General features: G+C 40.8%; 1 protein-coding gene across 1 annotated transcript in view; it reads right to left on the bottom strand.

Annotated features, from left to right (window-relative positions):
• Positions 1–2,310, bottom strand: part of SFR1 (SWI5 dependent homologous recombination repair protein 1) — a 12,853-nt gene extending 10,543 nt beyond the window's left edge. The window contains 1 exon segment of the mRNA XM_009277848.2: positions 2,193–2,310. Within this exon segment, the coding sequence (XP_009276123.2) occupies positions 2,193–2,310 (118 nt within the window).
• Positions 2,311–21,264: the final 18,954 nt, after the last annotated feature.

The following is a 21,264-nucleotide window of genomic DNA, read 5'->3' as shown; positions in this document are numbered from 1 at the left end:
CATGGTATGGAATGTCCCTTTGGCCAGTTTGGGTCAGCTGTCCTGGCTGTGCCCCCTCCCAGCTTCTTGTGTCCCTCCAGCCTTCTCAGTCGGTAGAGCATGGGAAGCTGAAAAGTCCTTGACTAGTGTAAGCACTACCTAGCAACAGCTAAAACATCGGTGTGTTACCAACATTATTCTGGTACTAAATCCAAAACACAGCACTGTACCAGCTACTAGGAAGAAAATTAACTCTATCCCAGCTGAAACCAGGACAGTGGCTCATTTCAGAATGGATATTTCAGTGTTTGTGAGCTGTATGGCTTTTGTTCCAATTATTTCCAAAGTAATTTCAGTGCAAATTTTCTATTCACGTTCATATCTGAAATAACTGTATTTTGAGTCCCTTTCTCTACATAGGCATACAGAAAGAGTTTTGTTGATGAGTGTGTAATATTTTCTTACAACCTCAATGGGTTGAAGTGATTATTCTTACGTTATTTTTACCATTGTCGTGTTGCCTTACTGCAGAAGGGCAGTGTAGCCCTTATGACATTTGAAGTAATTGAGAAAGTTCCTACTGAACTGAAGGGAAGCAGAACTATGCTATCCTGATGGAAGTTAGTAGAAGTGTGGCATATGGAGTGAGCTAATGGTATGATTTCATGTGGTGCTGAGATACTGGAATTGCAGCTGACTGCATTAGCATGTGTTTCACACTGTGTTTAATGTATGAGAAGGCAACCAGTCACCCTTTCAACACATTAATGAAACTTTATTTTGGGTGAAGAACATTTGTCTTAAATGAAGTCCAGGAATGCTGAACTGATGCTAAATGAAGAAAGAAAATTCTTTGGTGAACCAGGTTAGCAAGTGCTACCCACTTTAACTGGGGACGTTTCCCCATCGGTAGCCCATGTAGCTTTGAGGTTGTGTCCTGGCATCAGTGACCTCCGTCACACATATCGATAGTCACTGAACAAGCTCTCTTCATCATCAACCTCTTTCATGACAGCCATGCCTTACCATTTCAAGTAACACTCCTGCAACTGGAAATCTCCCAGTATGTTCACAGCTGAAAGAAGAGTTATTCTGTTTTTGATGTTTTACAGTTCAGTGCATTTTTTCCTTGAGTTAATTACAAGCGTTTTATGGGTAACCTATGCCAGAATAAGCTATTTTATCATTGTTAAATGCTTGGTGGTAACTCAAGGCATGGGTATGCATTGACAAGTTTTCTCTTGAAAGAATCCACAGGAGTTAGATCAGCAGATAGATCACCCTGGAATTTTAGCTAGCATATACCCTGCCTCTTCTTGAGTCTGTGAAACTGAGCATGACTAACCTTAAAACTGTCCACACTGATGTCTGGATAGGAAGTCCTATGTGGGATTCATTTTTCTAAGATCAGCAGTGCACATATGGGTGCACCCTACTTAATCATGTGTGATACACATGGTACAAAGAATAATCAAGAATATCATCATCTACTCCATGAAGTTTATTTTGTTTGGTGACATCTTTCTTTTCCATTTCAGCGAGGAATTCTGGGTCAAAATTTTTTTTCCTTAAAGCAGGATTCTCACTTTCTAAAATCAAGCCTAGAAGCTATTAAACTACCTCTGGTCTAACACTTCCTTGTCCTAAGCTTTTCTCTCAAACCTAGAGACATGCTTTCTCACAAATATCGCTATAATGCAGGAACTACTACTACTTTGCATTACCAGTTAGTGTACCTAGCTGTAACTACTGATTTTCTAAAGGTGTGTTAAAAAAAAAAAAGAGGAGGACGATAGGCAGAGGTTGGAAATGGATCTTTTCTCCAGACAGAATGTTTGTGCCAGTACCTGTTACTGGCAGGTCTTGGTGTTTTGCTGTTGCCTTCTCAAGGAGTTTCCGGTTCCACTTAGAATAAATAAATAGCTCTCCTCACCAATCTCCAGCTTCTCAGTTACACCATGGGTACCTCTTGCAGGTGAGAAGTACAAATATGTCTCCCAAGCCAACACTGGTGAGATGCTGAAAGTTGATGATGGCCTGCAACATCAGAGTCACTGCATAGCGCTGCTGGGAAAACCGCAAATGAAGATGCTGCCCTTTCTGCTCAGTGCTACAGGCAATGTCCCTCAGTTCTGCCAGTCTCATTATTCCAGATGTAGTATGGATTTTTAATGGTCAAGCCTGCAGTCTAATTTTGACACCAGACAACCAACCTGAGGTACAGCTCTCTGGAGAGTCCATCAGGCAGTGGAGAAGTTGAGAGGACCTCAAGAAGCTAAAGAATTCGTACGTTTTCCTTTTATCATGAACCTGAATCCACCAAAGATACATGGCCGTGCATATTGCCAAATTTCAGAAGCAGGCCAGAGTGGTGAAGTCATTCTGTGATGCACTCTTAAGACTTGGGTGTGTCACCAGGACCATAGGAGAAATACCATTGAGGAAGAACAAAATAGTAAGGACGTTGCTCATGTGTGTATCTTACACAGATATATTTACTTTTCCTTTTCTAAGTAAACCTATGTGCAAGAACCATCCTCACAGATACAATGGAGAAGTTGCAATGACTGATCATCCAAAATGTGGAGGACCAAAGCCCACACCCTGAAGTCGCTGTGATAAACTCTATTGCTGCTCTTAATTATTGCTGCACTTATTTTTGAAACAGCAAAACCACATGGGCCAATTTCATCTTTAGCTTAGCTGATTTCATGGGAGTTGATGATTTTATTTCAACAACTAATTTCATTTGATTAATTTGTAGGCATTTTTTTCATCTGCATAATTTGGGTAGAAGAAAGGTAGGAAAAGTGGGTAAGATTAAATGCTCCTCAAGTGCTTTCTTTGTGGGAAGAAGCTAAGTGGGAGATGCAGCCTTCTTCAGTGTTTTGGCCTATTAAAGCCATTACTAGAACGAATGCAACTGCAATCTAAGGTTCCCTTTACATTTATGCCCCACAGATGCAGCCATGTTCGAACTGATGCTGTAAGTGATTAAACTGTGACTTAGTGTTCATCATCTCAGGTGGAGGAATCCCAAGAGGCGGTCACCAAATCAGGAAGCTCTTTTTCATGTAGAAATGGGTATGTGTTCAAATCAGAGCATCTTTAGAATATATTCCACAAATGAATGTTGACTGTGTTTTCCCACTGATGTTTAAAAAGTGCAGATCCTAGGTAAAGTATTAAAAAATGCATTGAAGGGACACTCTTAGCATATTCTTTCTAATTCTTTAAAATACTGCTTGCAGTTATCCCTAACAGTTCCTGAATACTTGACACAGAAATATTCAGTGAATATTTCACATGTATACAAGTACATAACAAACAATTCTCTTGTATTTGATCATATGCTTGTTTATTGCTAAGTTGTTTGTATGTTGGGAGCTGTACATCCCAATTTTTTATTGTACGCTTACTTGTATTGCTTCTAGATGCTGGTCTTTCTTCACTGGTTTGTTATTGTTCAGTTGTGCAGACACTGTGCATTTGTTTTAGGGAAAGCTGAAGGATTCCACTGACACTGCAAATAGCTACAGTAAACAGAACAGAAGTAGGAGCATGTAATTCTAATAGCGCCTTTAACACCAACCCAACCATAGTTCACTGCCCTCCCTCCTGTGAGCTGATTGCTCTTGACTCTGGCAATTGCTTAGTCTCCATTAGTTTCCATTCTGTCTTCTTTCCATGTCTTCCTAAGTTTTCATTATAATATTTTGTGTGCATGTATTGGCTTGTTGATTTCTTTATGTTTTGCTTGACTGCATACGCTTGGTGTGCATTAGCTACCAGAGATGCTATTCTGTCTTCCACATTTTGTGTACTCAAATGGAGGCGATTGAACCTCTTTATTGATGAGAATGGGGATATATGTGTGTATCAATGTGTCAGTAAGCATTAGGTATTGGACATGGCTGTTTATTGGCAAAGGAATTTGCTTCTAGACATATTAAGAACACCAGTTTCCAATATACACTGTTCATACCTGCACTGTTAAGGAAATACCTTATGAAGCTGTAAGTTAAACACTGCCTGCTGGTCAGGTGGATGAGGTTCACAATAATTTGGCACTGGTTGTCCTTCACCAGCAAAATATGGTAGTTTTTACGTGCAGTTACAAGTTTAAAGACATTTGCAAAACTGCCAGATTGTTATTATCAAAACAGTAATTAACTGAAGTGTCATGCAATTAAACCAGACCAGCATGTGTCTGCCAGCCTTGGGCAGCGCTAGGAATGAAGTCCCCAGTTCAGCACAGTACTTCAATATGCATGTAGCTTTAAGCATGTGGGTAGTCCCCATGAAGGCTGGCGGTAGTTCTCAGTGATCAGAGGTCTAGGAAACTCAGTGTCTGGGGAAAGCTGCAGGAACAGGAAAAGCTTAGTCTGCTGCTGAAAACCCTAATGGCATGTATGACGACAGCATTCAAATACATAAAAGGTGGTGGCAAGAAAGGAAATTAAGTTACACTGAGAATGGAAGAGAGGAAGTGAGAAGAATCCTCAGCTGAAGCAGGAGAGTATCTCTGTTTTCGAACTTCAAGACATTTTCTAACAGCAAGTATAGCGAGATATGGACCAGATCACCTTGGGAGGCTCTAAAACCTCATGAAAATTTTTAAAAGTCTTTTAAAGAAAAATCTATCGAGAACAGTTAAGGTGGAGCTGGGTCTTGGGACAGAGAGATGGACAAGATACCTAACTGAAGGCCTTTTCAGCCTTATTTTCTACAGTTGTATAATTTTATGTGCTTAAAATTGAACACATGTACATCAAAATAAATGTATAAAGACTCTCACAGAGTTCTTCATAGGCTTAGGCAAATGTTATTCTGTCAGAAGGGGGAGCAGTGGATCAGTGTTCTTACTGGGCTCCCTGTCAGTACCTCATCTTTCCAAAAAACTGGATTCAGTGAACTCAATGTACCGAACCCTAAAAAATACACACGCTTGCTAGTGAGGGTTCTTCACTTCAGATCACCACCTATACTGTGTTTTATCCATTATTTTTATCTTGCCATCATACCTAACAGAACGATTTTCTTAGTACAGATTTTTAATAATTGGGAGGTGGTAGTGGTGGTAAATATTTTGTTCTGAACTCTTTAATTTATGCTGGAAACTAAAAACATCTTTAGGTGTTGTGGTTACAAAGCCTTCAGCTGACAACTTTAATCATGGATGTTATTAAAGTAGAATCCAAAGAGCAGTTCCTTTGCAGGCACTGGGTAAGGAAGGCAGCCACCATAACATGCATCTGGCAACCTGTGATAACAATAAATATATCCAGAAAGATCCATGCCAGCAGGAACATCTGAAATACATAACATATGGAGTGAGGATGAGCCCAGGATGCCTTGATTTTAATAAGAGAAGGCTGTGTGTTATCACAGGTCTCACAAGCTGAACTTCTGATGGAAGCAAATTAATGAGAATCTGAATCGCTGTGAAATGAGAAGTTTGAATAACAACTAAGTTTCCAGCCAGTCATCTTGCTGAGAAGTGACACACAACAGACCTGGCTTTTGGGAAAGGCAATACTTTTGTGCCTTGGATAAGAAACGGGATTTTTCAAGCAGAGACATGAAAATAGAGATGGGCACAGTCAGAAGGTTCAGAGCCAAGTCAGAAAAACTGCCAGAAACCGGAAGCAGAGGTGACTTAAATAGCTTGGATCCAAGTTTTGAGTGTTCACTTGCAAATGTCTTACTCAGAACTATTTAAAATATAATCTGCTAGTCTGAAGTCAGTGTTCAAGCCCTGGTACAAGCAACACACTGAAAATAAAAGCTTCCTTTTTCCCCAGGGTTCTGTCCTACCAGCTGAGCAGCTGGGGCGCAGTGTACTTGCCATCATGCCACCATTTCTCCTTTTGATTTTAAACACCTTTCTGGCACTGGAGAAAGGCTGGTTTGTAAAATGAGATCCTCTTGCAGGCAACATCATGTGAAGGAGTGATCAGAATCACTGATGGCCGTTACTGGGGACAGCAAGGAGTAAAAGAGTAACTCTGAGCCTAGGAGCCAGATTACGTAGAGGCTTTTCCAGTAAAGCCAGCTACTGCTCATTATCTTTCTCTGAATAGTCCTTATTTATATCTTTGTTGGTTTACTCATTGCAACTGAAATTGTAATACTCACCTTTTGCAAAAATGGTGAGCTATTGCAGGAGAAACCCCATTGTGCAAGGCAGCGTGCCTCCAGCCAGCTTAGGATCATCTTTTCCTTGTAACCATCAGGAGAAATGTGTGAAAGAAGTCAGCAGTTAAAATGAAGAACCGTTCCTGCCTAGCTCCATAGAAATATGAGTCCTGCTGAAAATAAAACCTTCTCAATCAGCTCTGGCATATTGGAGAGCTGGCCCTAGAGTTGTCACCTTAACATTGTCATTTTGATTGTAACAATGAGTTACAGATCAATTAGATGAATTGTGGTAGATGCAGCAACTTGGGACATCTGGGTTCTAACTGTGGATGAACTAACTGTGAGTCATGCATGAAAGAGCTGCATGATTTCTATAGAAATTATTAGTATTATTACTATTTTTACTACTACTACACCAATAAACATGGGTACAATTCCACAGACTGCATTGTACTTTTGTGTTCTTATGAAGCAGAAATAAATAATATCGAAGAGCCACAGACCCGCACTGATCTGTTCTCTTCTCTTTGTTTATCCTTCAACAAACAGGTTTTGGTTGGAATTAGCATATCACTTGTGGTTTTGTATGGCAAAGGTGTGTCTGGCTAGAGATTTGCTTGCAGAAGCATAATCTCTAATGAAAAGTGAGAAACTTGGAGAGGTGTGAGGGAATGGGAGCATAAAGAAAATAACCATGAATGTGGCTGAATACTGCTTTTAACCCACATAAGAAGAAAGCTGCAAACTAGAAGATGTTCTAGATTAAAGAACAGTGAAGGATCATAAAACAGATTGAAAAACACTTGTTAATGAGCTGCCAGCTATGACTTTTGACTTCTATAATATTGCTCAAATATTTACTCTCATTGTAACTATTGATAAATGGTGTGTCTGTAACTACTCTGTAACTCCAGCCACAGTTTCCAGCTTTTATGTATGTCTGTTCATAATCAACTCAGAGTCAAGGCAAAAAAGAATGTGCTAGGACTGGCTTATTTTAACCCTTGTATCAGTTTTTTCCAAATGGTTTCTGAAGAGAAGTGTTGAGTCTATGTTGTGACTGCTCCCTGTGGGTCTGGTCTGTTGTTCTGTCTCTGTGGGAACATTTGTATGCTTAGGGAGTCTGTGCCAGGGTGTCAGATGTAGATGTGAAACTTGGTCAAGATTACTGAAGTGCTGCATATCAAAATAGAAGGAAGTCCACCATTGCTATAATTAATTTCAACACAAGATACAGATGAAAGGCACTGTGAAAGAGATAAATAACCAGTATTTATAAAAATCCATATATAACAACAGAATTTGAGAAAGATAGACCTTGTACCTTTTGGCCAAGATCTTATAAAAAAATCCCAATGTGGAACAAAGTTGGATCCCAATTTCAGTCTGTGCCAGCTTCCTCATGAACAGAGCGAAGATCTGTATTACCTCCAGGATAACCACCATGGAGCTGGCAGCACACTGTAGACAATTTACTCTCTCCAAACCTTTCCAATGACCAGGTTGAACAAAGACAGACCACTATGCTTTCTGCAAACCTGATATAAAGGTGTCTTTTTGTAAACAACCAGTTCACCTTGAAAGTCAAGACAAAAGTATGTTCCAGACAAGACACCTATAACTTCCCTATTGAAAGAGGTCTTAGCAGACTCTGACTCAGCTTCAGATCTGCTGAACAGTATGACTCCTTTAATGCCTGTTTTTGATGTGTTCTTGTGGAGTCAAGGGTTGCTTATCATGCCCTGCTATGGCATTTGTAGCTCTTATTACTCATGACAGATAGTTTAAAACTTGTCGGCTTTGGTTGTTCTATACAGTGCATCTATCATTATCTTTGTTGAAGGATTGAAAGTCTGACATGTAATCATTCGGTCCATCCACTTTATTCCATTTCCTAAGAAACTGGTTGATGAATTTAAAACAGCTTAAGATTTTCATCATAGGGATTAAAGACATAATTAGGAGGAGAAAGATACTGTACTGGTATGCAAGTGATTTAGAACCTGTGACCAAATCCATCACAGCCTAATTTGATGTCTTCCACTGTGAGCCTCCCATCCTTCTGTTAGGGACAAAAGCATTTGCCTTGCTTTCAGATCTGTAGATCAAAGTTTCTATGGATGCAGTATTGAAATTGGGATATGAGCTTCTGGGTTGTATCTCTTTAAAGAACTTCGGTCAGAGTTCTCTTTTTATTCAAGGTGCAATAAAAATGAAGTATTTTTCTTACCCTCTCACATATTCTCCATGCATCCTTGCCATAGGCCCTGTGTGCAGTATAGGATATAGCAGCTTTGGACTTTATAGCCTCTTTGCTTACCAAAAACAGCATTTAAAAAAAAAAAAAGACTTTAGAACTGTTGTATCATTTTTGTACTCTGGACTCAGCTTTTTATTGGTGCTATAAACTACATCTTATTTGCAACAATCCAATTCTTCATTTTATCAGTATTTCCTGAGCTGAAGAGATTTGGGGGGGGAGTTAGAAAAGGTGTACATAGTAGCCTACAAAACACATATTTAAATTGATGCTGTAACCAGTGTAATAGCTGACATTTCTGGATAAATGAATATTACTTCTATCATGAATAAATGCTTATCAAAACAGGTGTAATGCACAACTTGCCCCCTCAGTATAGATCTGATGGTGCATTTGCTTGCCTCAAGGGAGTGAATGTCCTTGCAGCAGAACTCAGTAAGGATGGTGATCTTTTTTTTGGAAAAAATAGTCAGGAAAGCGAAAAATCTTAGCACTTGTACACTAAAGCTTCAGGTATTAAATCAAGGAGTAGAAACAATGCACTGTAAGTTAAATGAGCAGTTCCATTTTGTAAATAAAGAGTAGCTCAAGATGCAGTTGAAGTGAAGAGACCAGGGAAAGGTACTAAATTTGAAAAACTTCAATATAACAGCTCACACAACTCTGCTGCCAGTCACATGAATTGAAATAACACCTTCCCTCCTATGACCACAAAACTTAGGAATTAATAAATTTCCATAGCTTCTTGCTAAAAAGAGAAGACGAGGAAAATTTGTGAAAGGAGTATAAAGAGGACAGTTGATATCTCTGTCTTTAAGAGGATACTTAGCAGTTCTTGAAGAAGGGAAGAGAGAAAAGAGTGATGGAGGCATAATTTCGGTAATGTAGGAGAATGTTTCCAAAGAAGAGACAACTCTGAAGAAGTGTTACTAGCTCTCAATAAGATTAACTCATTCTTTACTTTGGTAGTTTTTATACTGTGAGAGAGAAGGGTCTCCAACGCAGTCTCCAACCTCAGTACTGAGAACATGTATGAAGCTCCCAGCTGCCACGTGAGGTGCGTTCTGGAGAGCGATTTTACCAAGAGTCTCATGTCCCGTCTTGTGCTTGCAGTCCTGCAGGAGATCAGCAGTCTTCTAGCCATGTATATCGGATAATAATATTTTATGCCTCTGGAATGTATCCTCTAATAAAGGAGTGCCATTTAAATTGGGGCTTTGCAAGCCTGCACATGGCAGGTGAGGCTGTGTGCCCCAGGAAAAGCAGGTGCAGCATGACAGCAGCCAGGAAGAAGGATTCAAGCCTTTCTGAGGACCAGTTCAGCAAATAAATAGAAGTAGAAATAGGAATAAAAACAGTTTCTCACACCTTCTTGCCACAAGCAGTTATAGCCAGTGGTATGATGTCGCCTTCAGAACCAAAGTAAGATCCAGATTGCTCCTTTATTCTGCGTGGTGTTAATCCAGATCTAAACAAATGCAACAGAAACAAGTACAATCCAGCTTTACACTAATGGAAACCAGTCTCTTGATTTAAAACTTTTTTGCAATATTCAGATAAGCATGTTTGGAAATTAATTTATGGTTGAGAAGCACCCAGGAGAACAAAAAACTGATGTAAGCTGAAATGCCCATCCCTGATAACAACACCGATCTTCACTGTGGTAAATGTCAATCCATGATAAATCCCTAATGATCAGTGGCAATAAACAGGGCTCACAACAGAGCATGTTCCCTTAGAGGGAACGCCTTTAGTAGCCCAGCAGGGGCTTTTCATGCTGTTATTTACTTTGGCAGTGAAAAGTGAGCACCACCCTGAAATGCTTGAGAGCCTAATCACAGGAATTACCTTCCCAGCGAAGAAGGAGAAGGATCATGTTGCTGTATAAGTTGACAGGGACCATCTCAGGAACAGAAATCTTGTAGAATTCTGTAGTCTTCCATTCAAAGTCTGACTCAGGAAATTTGCTGAATGGCCTCAGTCTTTATCATGCATGGGCCCGGGGGACAGTCAGAACTCCCCAGGATATACAGAGCACAGCTGTTCTAACATGTTTGTACAAAACCACTTTTTTTTTTTGCTACCTAACCTTGACCATTCCCCCAGAAATCTTATTATTTTAAAGGAAACATTTTCTGAAAGCCCATTCAGCCCAGGACAGACTGTCTGATCAAAAGGTTAGAGAGAACAATGTGAAAATCACAGGTTTAAATCACTATACAGGTGTTTGCATACTCCAAGTGAATATATTCACCACTGGGCTGGCCTTCTCTTGCTTCTCCACAAAAAATCAAAATGCCTTGATTTCAGTTTGACACGGATTTCAAACTAAGGGGAGACTCTTACCCCGTACAGTATTAATGTAGTGCCAGACAGTATCTGCTATATCATTTGATCTCAGAAGAGTTCAAATATGAAGATAGAAACTCAGAGAGATGAGTTACTACTCTTGAACCTTAGCTATGTAAACCTGGCAGAACTGAGTGAAAAATCAAGCCTCGTGATTGTACATGAAATGTGTGGTTTTAAAATGTTTTTATTTGCCCGTTAAAGGAGTGGAAATATGGATATAAAAGCTTTGTGCTTTCACCCCCCCTTTACTATAAAGAGTGATCCCAGAAAAATGTTATGTGGGAACAATGTCCAAGTGTTACCACCATTCAGATCTGGAAAATCAGCTGTCTTATCATTTCTGGGTTTAGATTGTACCAGCCTCATTTATCAGGGACTTTCTTCAAGTTCTGCCTAGAACCAGACTACAGCTTGAAAAAGTTAGCAAAGAGGGTTCACAAATGGGATCTATTTAAGCAAATGTTTTTTGAAGAAATGCATGTTTTTCTTTGTTTAATTCTTAGTGGGAGGGATTTTCATTTTAAATTATAAAAATCAAAAGTTGAAAAACGTTCTAAAAAGCTTTGAATTCATTTTTTTTAAAACCATTTACTTTGGGAAAACGTGTATTCCCAATGATCCCTACTACTGCCCTGGAAATAAAAGAGGAAAGGAACAAAAAGAAATCTTCCCCTTTTTGTCATTTTCAAATTCTGTTGGGAACAAAAATAATTTTTTCTTGTAAACTTTTCTATAAAAGTGGTGTGAAAAACAAAATTGATGGAGAATTTTCAGCAAGCTAATGATTTTGCACCATCATTTATTTCCTCTATTGTAAACAATGGAGAGATTATCCTGGTTCTGGATCTGTCTTTTCCCCTTCTCCTAACTGCCATATACTCTTGAGGAAAAACCCATCCCTCTTTAAGCCACACAAAATCTGCAATAATATTGCTGGGCTACAAAGCCAGGTTTGGCCCATTGTATTCAATGTCCTTTTGTTTTCTAATTGAAACTTAGAACAAAGGCAGTTTCATGATCAACATACATAGGTGCACAGACACGCCAACAAATGCAGACATGCCATCCAGGGACTGCAAAAAGCCTATTGTGTGCAAACATAAAATTGGAAAGCTCAAAAACTTGATTTGGCTTTTTTTTTTTAACGTTTTTATGTTTTCTAAAGTAGCAGACTGGCATGCCATATAGATGGGGCACAGTAAAGATCTGTGTTAATAAAATAGACTGAGTTTGAATCATCATTTACTTTCTACCCTGAATCCAAACTCACTAGGTACTTTCCATGTGCTAGGAAAGATCCGTGCTTAGTTGCTGACTGGGGTTAAACGACGACGGGATCAAACCATACACAGTATACATTGTTGTGATGCATGTTCTGTGCTTTTAACATGTTTTCTCTGGTCTGATACAATAGTTTCCAGCCTTTTTCAACTTGCAGACTTTTAAAGATTTTTAAAGGGAGGGGAAAATCCCTCCATTGTAGACTAAAATAATTTGGCAATATGCTTCTTTTACTTACCACAGGTTCCTCAGAAAATCTGTGGTTGAAAATGGTGGGTGAAACGTACTTCATCCACAATGGGCCCCAAATTGTCAGGTTACAAAACAGAAAAATTAACATATTGAATACACATTTAAAATCTCCTTATACCTCAATTCTTTTTTTCCCTGGGTGATCATTTGCTTCTGTGCTAAATCAGAATCCCTGACAATTGAAGCACGTTCTCTTGGTGACCTGCAAAGCTATATCATTGATAAATTTCTTAGAAGATGTGCTCATTGTGCTTGCTTCTGGTGCTGGGGATCCCCTGCCCAGAATCAGGAGCCCTGCTGTCTGAGAAGCTGCGCATGGCACTCTACACTTTATTAACATGAGTCTCTCGGGAAGCTCCCTTTTTCTCTTGCACCTGGCATGACCACAGAGGGTCTGCATACACTGTAAGCACCACCTCAAGAGCGAGTATAAACCCACAAAATCCATTAAGTCATTGACTTTTGCTCAACATACTTGGTTTTCTCTTGGTCTAGGAAAAAAATCAAAAGTTTTAAAATGTTCTAAAAAGCTTTGAATTCATTTTTTTTAAAACCATTTACTTTGGGAAAACGTGTATTCCCAATGATCCCTACTACTGCCCTGGAAATAAAAGAGGAAAGGAACAAAAAGAAATCTTCCCCTTTTTGTCATTTTCAAATTCTGTTGGGAACAAAAATAATTTTTTCTTGTAAACTTTTCTATAAAAGTGGTGTGAAAAACAAAATTGATGGAGAATTTTCAGCAAGCTAATGATTTTGCACCATCATTTATTTCCTCTATTGTAAACAATGGAGAGATTATCCTGGTTCTGGATCTGTCTTTTCCCCTTCTCCTAACTGCCATATACTCTTGAGGAAAAACCCATCCCTCTTTAAGCCACACAAAATCTGCAATAATATTGCTGGGCTACAAAGCCAGGTTTGGCCCATTGTATTCAATGTCCTTTTGTTTTCTAATTGAAACTTAGAACAAAGGCAGTTTCATGATCAACATACATAGGTGCACAGACACGCCAACAAATGCAGACATGCCATCCAGGGACTGCAAAAAGCCTATTGTGTGCAAACATAAAATTGGAAAGCTCAAAAACTTGATTTGGCTTTTTTTTTTAAACGTTTTTATGTTTTCTAAAGTGGCAGACTGGCATGCCATGTAGATGGGGCACAGTAAAGATCTGTGTTAATAAAATAGACTGAGTTTGAATCATCATTTACTTTCTACCCTGAATCCAAACTCACTAGGTACTTTCCATGTGCTAGGAAAGATCCGTGCTTAGTTGCTGACTGGGGTTAAACGACGACGGGATCAAACCATACACAGTATACATTGTTGTGATGCATGTTCTGTGCTTTTAACATGTTTTCTCTGGTCTGATACAATAGTTTCCAGCCTTTTTCAACTTGCAGACTTTTAAAGATTTTTAAAGGGAGGGGAAAATCCCTCCATTGTAGACTAAAATAATTTGGCAATATGCTTCTTTTACTTACCACAGGTTCCTCAGAAAATCTGTGGTTGAAAATGGTGGGTGAAACGTACTTCATCCACAATGGGCCCCAAATTGTCAGGTTACAAAACAGAAAAATTAACATATTGAATACACATTTAAAATCTCCTTATACCTCAATTCTTTTTTTCCCTGGGTGATCATTTGCTTCTGTGCTAAATCAGAATCCCTGACAATTGAAGCATGTTCTCTTGGTGACCTGCAAAGCTATATCATTGATAAATTTCTTAGAAGATGTGCTCATTGTGCTTGCTTCTGGTGCTGGGGATCCCCTGCCCAGAATCAGGAGCCCTGCTGTCTGAGAAGCTGCGCATGGCACTCTACACTTTATTAACATGAGTCTCTCGGGAAGCTCCCTTTTTCTCTTGCACCTGGCATGACCACAGAGGGTCTGCATACACTGTAAGCACCACCTCAAGAGCGAGTATAAACCCACAAAATCCATTAAGTCATTGACTTTTGCTCAACATACTTGGTTTTCTCTTGGTCTAGGAAACCGGTAGTTTCAGTTCAATTGTGTCAACACAGCATTTAGGACAAGCCAAGTTCTGGAGAAGATATACTGCAAATTCCCCTGCATATTGGTTAGAAAACCTTCTAGGGATGGCTACTAGGCCTTCTGGGATATGTGAAAACTAGTGACACCTGCTTATATTTAACTGTGCATGCTAGATCAATCTGGACTGCGTGAGCAAAGGAATGTTGGCCACTGCTGATGCTCTGGGCCTGCCCCCAAGCTGCTCTGGAGCTCAGCTTGTATGTAAACAATGTGGATAATGAGGAAATTATTGTGAAAGCAAATTTAGATCTCAACAGTATAGATATGGCTAGAGAGCTTGGGGGTGGGATACAGAAGATGGACCACAAACAGTATAGACTCAGTTGCAGTTCAGCTGTCCCTGCAGCAACAGTTCTTGTGCTTTCTTCACTTACTGCCCCTGCAGTGGTCCGCAGTGCTTGGCCAGGTTACTTGGGCTGGGTATGAGCTATGGGCTTTAGGCACAATCTTGTGTTAAATGTCATTCTCTGTGCCCAGGTACTTTCAGGAGATGTTCTTGCACTATGTACAAACTCACCTGAGTAACAGAGCATCAGTGGCACTTCTGTTCCTAAAGTCTCCTGAAAATCCTCTCTGGGCTGTGAAATAATCCTTGATCCAAAAATGACCCTTCGAAACTTAGCAGGGAAAAGGACTTGCAGGGCAGGAATGTATAGAGCTGGAGAAGGGGAGAGCAAAAGAAAACTGCTCTCAGAGACCCTTCAGTCACCCTCCCGTGCATTTCCCATCCTGCTAATGAGAATCCCTCTCTCTGTATAGGAGGTGAGTTGCTGCAAGCTGTAGTTGAGCCCAGTAGAGATTTTCCATCAGGATTTTTTTGCCGATGTGTGTTTTTAATTTTCTGTCAAGATGGCAGACAGAAATCAGGCTTATTTGCCAACACTCATCATTTTCTGAGGCAGATCTCCAAGATAAGTGTTGTCTCCAGCTTTTGTCCTGTATGGCCTGTTGCACTGCAATTCTCCCTGTGTTGCTTTTTGTAATGGTGCTTAAACTTGCAGGCTTTGGACTGGCAGCAGGTAGAACTGGTTGAATTTTTTGTTTGAAATACTAATTGCTTGGAATTTTGACCATGGATATGGCTGGTGAGCAACTCACAAATCAAATCTTGTTTTCTTTGGGGCTGCCAGAAAGGCTTTTTTTGCATGCTGCCAGTTCTTTGTAAACAGTTTGCTTTGACTTTTCTCCATTATTTGTATTGGCAGCACCACAGACGGGTCATCTGGCATTGGTTGTGTCCCTTTGCTGCCTGGCTGACTGAAACATTTGATGTGTGAGGTTAGCAAATAATGCATTTTCTGGTGCATATTTTTTGTCTAAAAGACACTGGTGCTGAAACTGTTTTATAGGTTCACAGGTGGGCTTGCAAACAGTCAGTAGTTTTCTAAAAGCTAGGGGATAGACAATTATTTGATCCTGTGAATCAAACTTTGCATTCTCTTAAATAAAATACTCAAGGACTGGTTTCCTTTGTCTTTGACCAAGCAGATTGGGCAGTGGGCTGACTGAGTAACTAGCAGCATCAAACAAGAGACTCAGTCCAGCTCATAGCTTTGCCGCTGTATGCAGCATATGTTGCAGACGACTCTTACCTAGAAGACAAAATGAAAGGGATTATTCGTCATGCCAGCACTGGGAAGGAGAAGGGTCTTATGGATGAAAGTTACTTAGTTTAAACTCACAGCGATACCCCTCAGGGTGGCAGTGATCAGGACCATCTGCTTCATGGCTGTGTTCCCTGGCAGATGCTGTGGTTTGCTGGACAGCTGGGGTTGCCTAATTGCCATGGGTGAGGGAGGAGGGTGAGGGGAGAGAGAAGGAGAGGGAGAGATGACAGCAGGTCACCTTTGCAAACAGGTCTGTTAACATCTCAGCCTTGATGCCATTAGAGGTGAGTCTGACATGGGTGACAACTCCTGGTTATGCCAGCCAACTCCTGCTGTACAGCCTGACCTACACCAAGATGTAAAATGTGCCCAAGCATCAATGCGCATAAAAAGCTGCATGGAGGACAGGGGGACTTCAAGAGGTCACAGGTGTGTTTTGTTTGGATCTGTCTGTCACCAAAGCTTACATTATCAGGGGCAGTCCCAGACACACAAGACAATGCACAGGTCCATCCCCAGCCCTTGGACAGGGCTGCTTGCTAGTAACTATTAGGCAGTTGTATTGCAGAGCACCAAGATAGCATCAGGGTCTTAGTGTCTGTACAGGCTTGTCTCTGAGCAGAGGTAGCCAGCTGTCTACAGCTGCTGAAGAGTCCCGCTCCTCCTGTCTACATGGTAATAGTAAAGGCAACAAGCCCAAGTCTTCAGCCACCTCCTCCCAGTCTCTGTCCCCCACCAGAACAGCCCAGGCCCTCCTCTCTGGACCAGTACAATTCAGTTTGTCCTGCACTGTTAAGGATCAGTATTTTATAATGCTCCATATGCATATATAGCTTTATTATAATTATTGCTATTTATTATTTGCACTGTGATAAACCTTAGAAGCTGTAGCAAGCCTCCCATTGCATGGAATGCTATATAAAGCCAGAAGGAGAGAGGAAAGGCAGTCCTTAGCTGTACAGCTTTTATATTAATGAGTACAAATAGCCAAGATATCTTCTCTTGATCACTGAAGTCTCTTGGGACCTGGGAGATTGAGTTAGCAATGGTTTTTTGCATCCTGACATTACTCACCTTGCGGCACCCCAAAAGCAATGATCAGTTCCCCACAAGGCTTTTATTCATGCCCGAGGTTACTCACGGTGAGTTTCTCAATTGATGTGCAAACCATGGACTCAGGGCATTGAGTCAAGGGAGTGACTCAGGAGGCTCTGGTTGGTTCAGTAGCTGCCCAGCTCCATTCTGTAAAACCAAGGCACATAGGGAACTGCAGTTGCTACCCAGAAACAGGTGTGGTTTCTTCTTCCCTGTGCAAACCATCCTTGTGTGGGCCTGCACTATTCCAGTCAGCTTCTTGGCTGATTCACTAGCCGTGTAATTTATGTGTCAATCGAGACAGAATTATCAGACCAATGTACACTTCATCCTGTGCTCCACAGCTCCCTTTGAAGTTGAAGATAACAAGTTATCATCACTTGGCTGTTTCTAAACCATGAACACACCTTAAGCTGCTAGAGGACGGCCATGACAAAAACAGCTGGTTCAGCTTTGAGACTCTTTATCTTTGGGCTCCCCTTGCAGAGTGAGAAGTGATTTAGATGTGCTGTAGCACAGCCCCCTTCCAGGTGCAGTGAATGTGCAGTGCAGAGTTCTGCCTCATCTTCTCAACTTTTTCAGTGCCAGCATCAGCTGCTGTAAACTTTTGGAGCATCTTTCACCAGAGAAAATGGTGCTGTCTCCAACTATGATTTGATCACTCTAGCTGCCAGACTGAGGCATTGATTGAAAGCTCAAAGTCTGTGCAGCTTCTTCTTGTGCTGGGAACAGGGAAAGCAGCAAACTCTGCATCTGGTAGAACATTCCCAGGTACACCCAGCAGCAGTGTGACTCCATATCTACAGACTTCACCTTCTACAAGCAAAATTGAGCAGGAGAGATGGGGGAATGGGAGGATGGTGATTGTTACCTGCAAGAGGATCTCAAGCTGCCTCTCCTGCTTTAACCACCAGTCCACACACCAGCACTGTTACTGCAGAAGTGGCAGCTGACGACCTGAAGCTAGGTCTACTGCAGTTCATTGCACTGTGCCAGCTAGACACCTGACTTTCAGTGGCTCTGAATACCTGAGGCAATCACTGACTTCAGTGAAAGGTGAAGCAGGTCAGGACCTCTCTAAATTATGTCCTTGATGTTGACACTTGCCCATTAGGAACCCAAGTGAACTAATCAGTGTGTTTCATCAGGCAGCATCCTCAACTTCATCTTCACCTAAATTTCCTCTTTTAAATGCAGAGTCAGTGGTTCTTAAGATGTGATTTATTTTCAGGTTCCTTTTAAGGCACCTCTATGTCATACCCCACCACCACCTTCTTTTTCTTCCCAGTAAGAAATGGGCAAAATGACTCATGAAGAGACGCTCCATGAACACTTTGTTCTCAAGAAACTTTAAACCAGTATCTGTCACTGACAACACTGCAGGGATTAAAATACTGTAATTTTCTTATTTTATCAAAATTGTGATGGCTACCTTTTGTTTATGCATATATAAAGAAAACTGGTAGACAAAGGTAGAGGGGGGAGAAAATTCCTCCAGTCCTGAGGAATTATCTTAAAATGTGAGGTCCCATCTCTTGCTCCAGTGAAGTCTGTGTGCCATTCCAATGAGTCTCTCTCATACTGGTGGGTCTTACAGAGCTAGAATAGCCCAGCGCATTCAGTGCTGTCTTTTCTGGAACAACTTCTGTCTGTGAGCAGCCAGGGTATGTCTGAAGCACACAGCTGTGGATTGTGCTGGAAGCAGACATAAAATGAGATGACCAAAGTGCAGGTTTAAAGTGCAGTTGACAGTAAGAGGGACAGTAATGTGTCATGTTCAAAGAGCGTGAAGTTCAAAAAGCTAAAGCTGCTTTTTTCCTTTTGGTCAAGGCTTAAGCCAAGTGCAGTTTGGCCATGTCCCAGGCTGAGCTCTACACCTCTTAATGACTTAATTACCACATGCAGCTTGTTTAGGCAACTAAATGTCCATTGATTAGTGTTCAGAAGGCAAAGTCATGGATGCTTCCTCCATGCAGGGAGGAAATTATGCTTCATAAATATCTGTCTGACTAAAGATAAATATAAACACAAGTTCTGGGGTTTAGGAGACGCACTGATGAATTCTGAAGAAGTCTTGATCCCCATCAACAAACATGGGGCGTAGCCTTTGGAGTGGCAGTGTAATGCTGTATAGCAGCCATGTCCCTACACACCTTTGGAAATTTCCAGTATGGAACTTGAAAGAACAGAGTGCGATCTTGACAGTACGCAGCTACAGTCCCTCAAAAGGTCTGTGCAAAAATATGCATGAAGCATCAAGTTCTTTCGCATTCAGTGGTACGAATCTGTCAAAATTCATGTAGGGTGAGAGAAGCCAAGGTGAATTCTGATTCTCATAAAGAAGCACAGGGCACCAAATGACACTGTCATGTTCAGTAGGAGGAAAAATCTTTACACAAGGTATAGTTAAGCTGTAAAAATCTTTGCTGTAGGACACTGTGCATACTAAAATATTGTACAAATTCAAAAACTAATTGGACAAATTAATGGAAAATATCCATCAAGGAATGATTGCAATGCTGCTGCTTTTGACTTAGGAAGTGTCCAGTGTACACCAGGAAAATATCTGCCTATGCTTGTCCTGTTCACGTAGTTTTCCCAGGACTGTTAAAATGGGCCATGGTGAAAGACAGGGTCATGAGCTAGATGGAATTTTGCTTTGACCCACCGTGGCTGCTCTTGTGCTCCAGTTCCTATTCAGTGAGAAGTCTGTAGGTGGTATACATGGAAGAAATTTTGTTCCTTACTCAGTTTGGTGTATTTTTATTTATTAACAGTGCTGCCTTCTGAATAGAGTGTAAATATCTATGGGGCTGGCAAGGCAGTTCAGACCACTGACTTGGGCGGTTTTCAGCCAGTTTGTACTAGCTGGGAGTTTAGCCCCTTGTATTGCAAGCAGCAAAATATACTTAGCTTGCAGCCAGCTTTGCAGAGACATCAGCAGGTGCTGTGCAACTTTCTGTAAGAAAATGCCAAAACAGATCTCAGATCATGTATCAGAAAGCACTGCAATAACAGTTCATTTTCCCTAACATAAGCCTTCACACCTTTGCCTGGCATCTAAATAGTTAATCCACCTGAGCAAATAGGTAGGAGCATTTTTGCTTTCAATAAAGTTTGATTCCTGGAGGCAGATCTTTTTTTCCAGTGAGTGTCAGATAATTGGAAGGGTAGGGTGAGGCAGGAAACCACGACACGCCTTTGTTGGGACTTGTTTAAGAGCACGGGAATAGAAAAGCAGAAGAAGGGCGAGAATAAGACAGGTTAAATAAAGAAGAGGTGAGCATTTTTGGATGATCACTCAGATTCTACACACCTTTGGAAGGACATGATATAAAGTGTAGGTGGCAAATTTTGGTAGAAAGGAAACGGTTGAGGAGAAAAACAGATTCTCAGTTCAGTAACTAAAGCACTCCAGGTAAGTTACATTACTAAAAAAAAGAGAAGAAAAAAGTGTCCTGCATTTTCTCTCTTCCAGATTCCTTGCAGAACAAGGCTGTATTCTCAGGCAAAATAGAGGAGGTGTTACATTTTTCTGTGGGGAATATAATGTAAAAATAAGATTGTGTAAGAGCTGGGTCATTTGGGGTTTGTGTTTGTCAGTGAATATATCTTTTAAAATGAGTATCAGGTGAAAGGAGTATACCTGCTGGGAGGTAAGAAATGTGAAGCCAAGCTCTGGGTACATTTTTAATGCATTTTGTGAAACTGCCACGCGAATAGATAAAGTTTAGCTGAATGTTCTCTGTTCCATAAGGGTACCAGCATGGTGAAATGCAGATCATCGATTGGCTGTTTTCAAAACTGAGCAGATCAGAAATGTGCTGGAGGAATAATGATTGTAAATTGAAGCTTCAGATGGTGGGTGCAGGGTGTAATATTAAGGAATTGATCTCTAGTCCTGAGAAAGCCTGGAACTGCTTCTGACTGGAAGTTTGTGTTGCCATGGACAAGCTTTGCTTTGTCTCAGACAGGTGGGTTTATTTATCGGCAGTGACTCATTGATTATGGACTTTGGGCCACATTTCTGTCATAGAAGATTAGGAGGCACTGTAAGGTGTTTTTGAAGCTTTGTGACAACAAGTCAGAAAAGTCTGATTTGAGAATCCGTTTGAATCCTTTCTGCAGCAGGTCTAGCAATTTGAACGTAGTGGCGTAAGGTAAAAGACCGGTCTTCTTTTCCTGTCTTTGGACTGACTTGTAGAGTGACTTCGGGAAGGTTGCTTGTCCTTC

The sequence above is a fragment of the Aptenodytes forsteri genome, unplaced genomic scaffold, assembly GCF_000699145.1.
Source record: "Aptenodytes forsteri isolate BGI_AS27 unplaced genomic scaffold, ASM69914v1 Scaffold15, whole genome shotgun sequence".
In the NCBI taxonomy this organism is placed as follows: domain Eukaryota; kingdom Metazoa; phylum Chordata; class Aves; order Sphenisciformes; family Spheniscidae; genus Aptenodytes; species Aptenodytes forsteri.
Note: the sequence above shows the minus strand (reverse complement) of the source record. Positions and strands in the feature narration are given on the sequence as shown.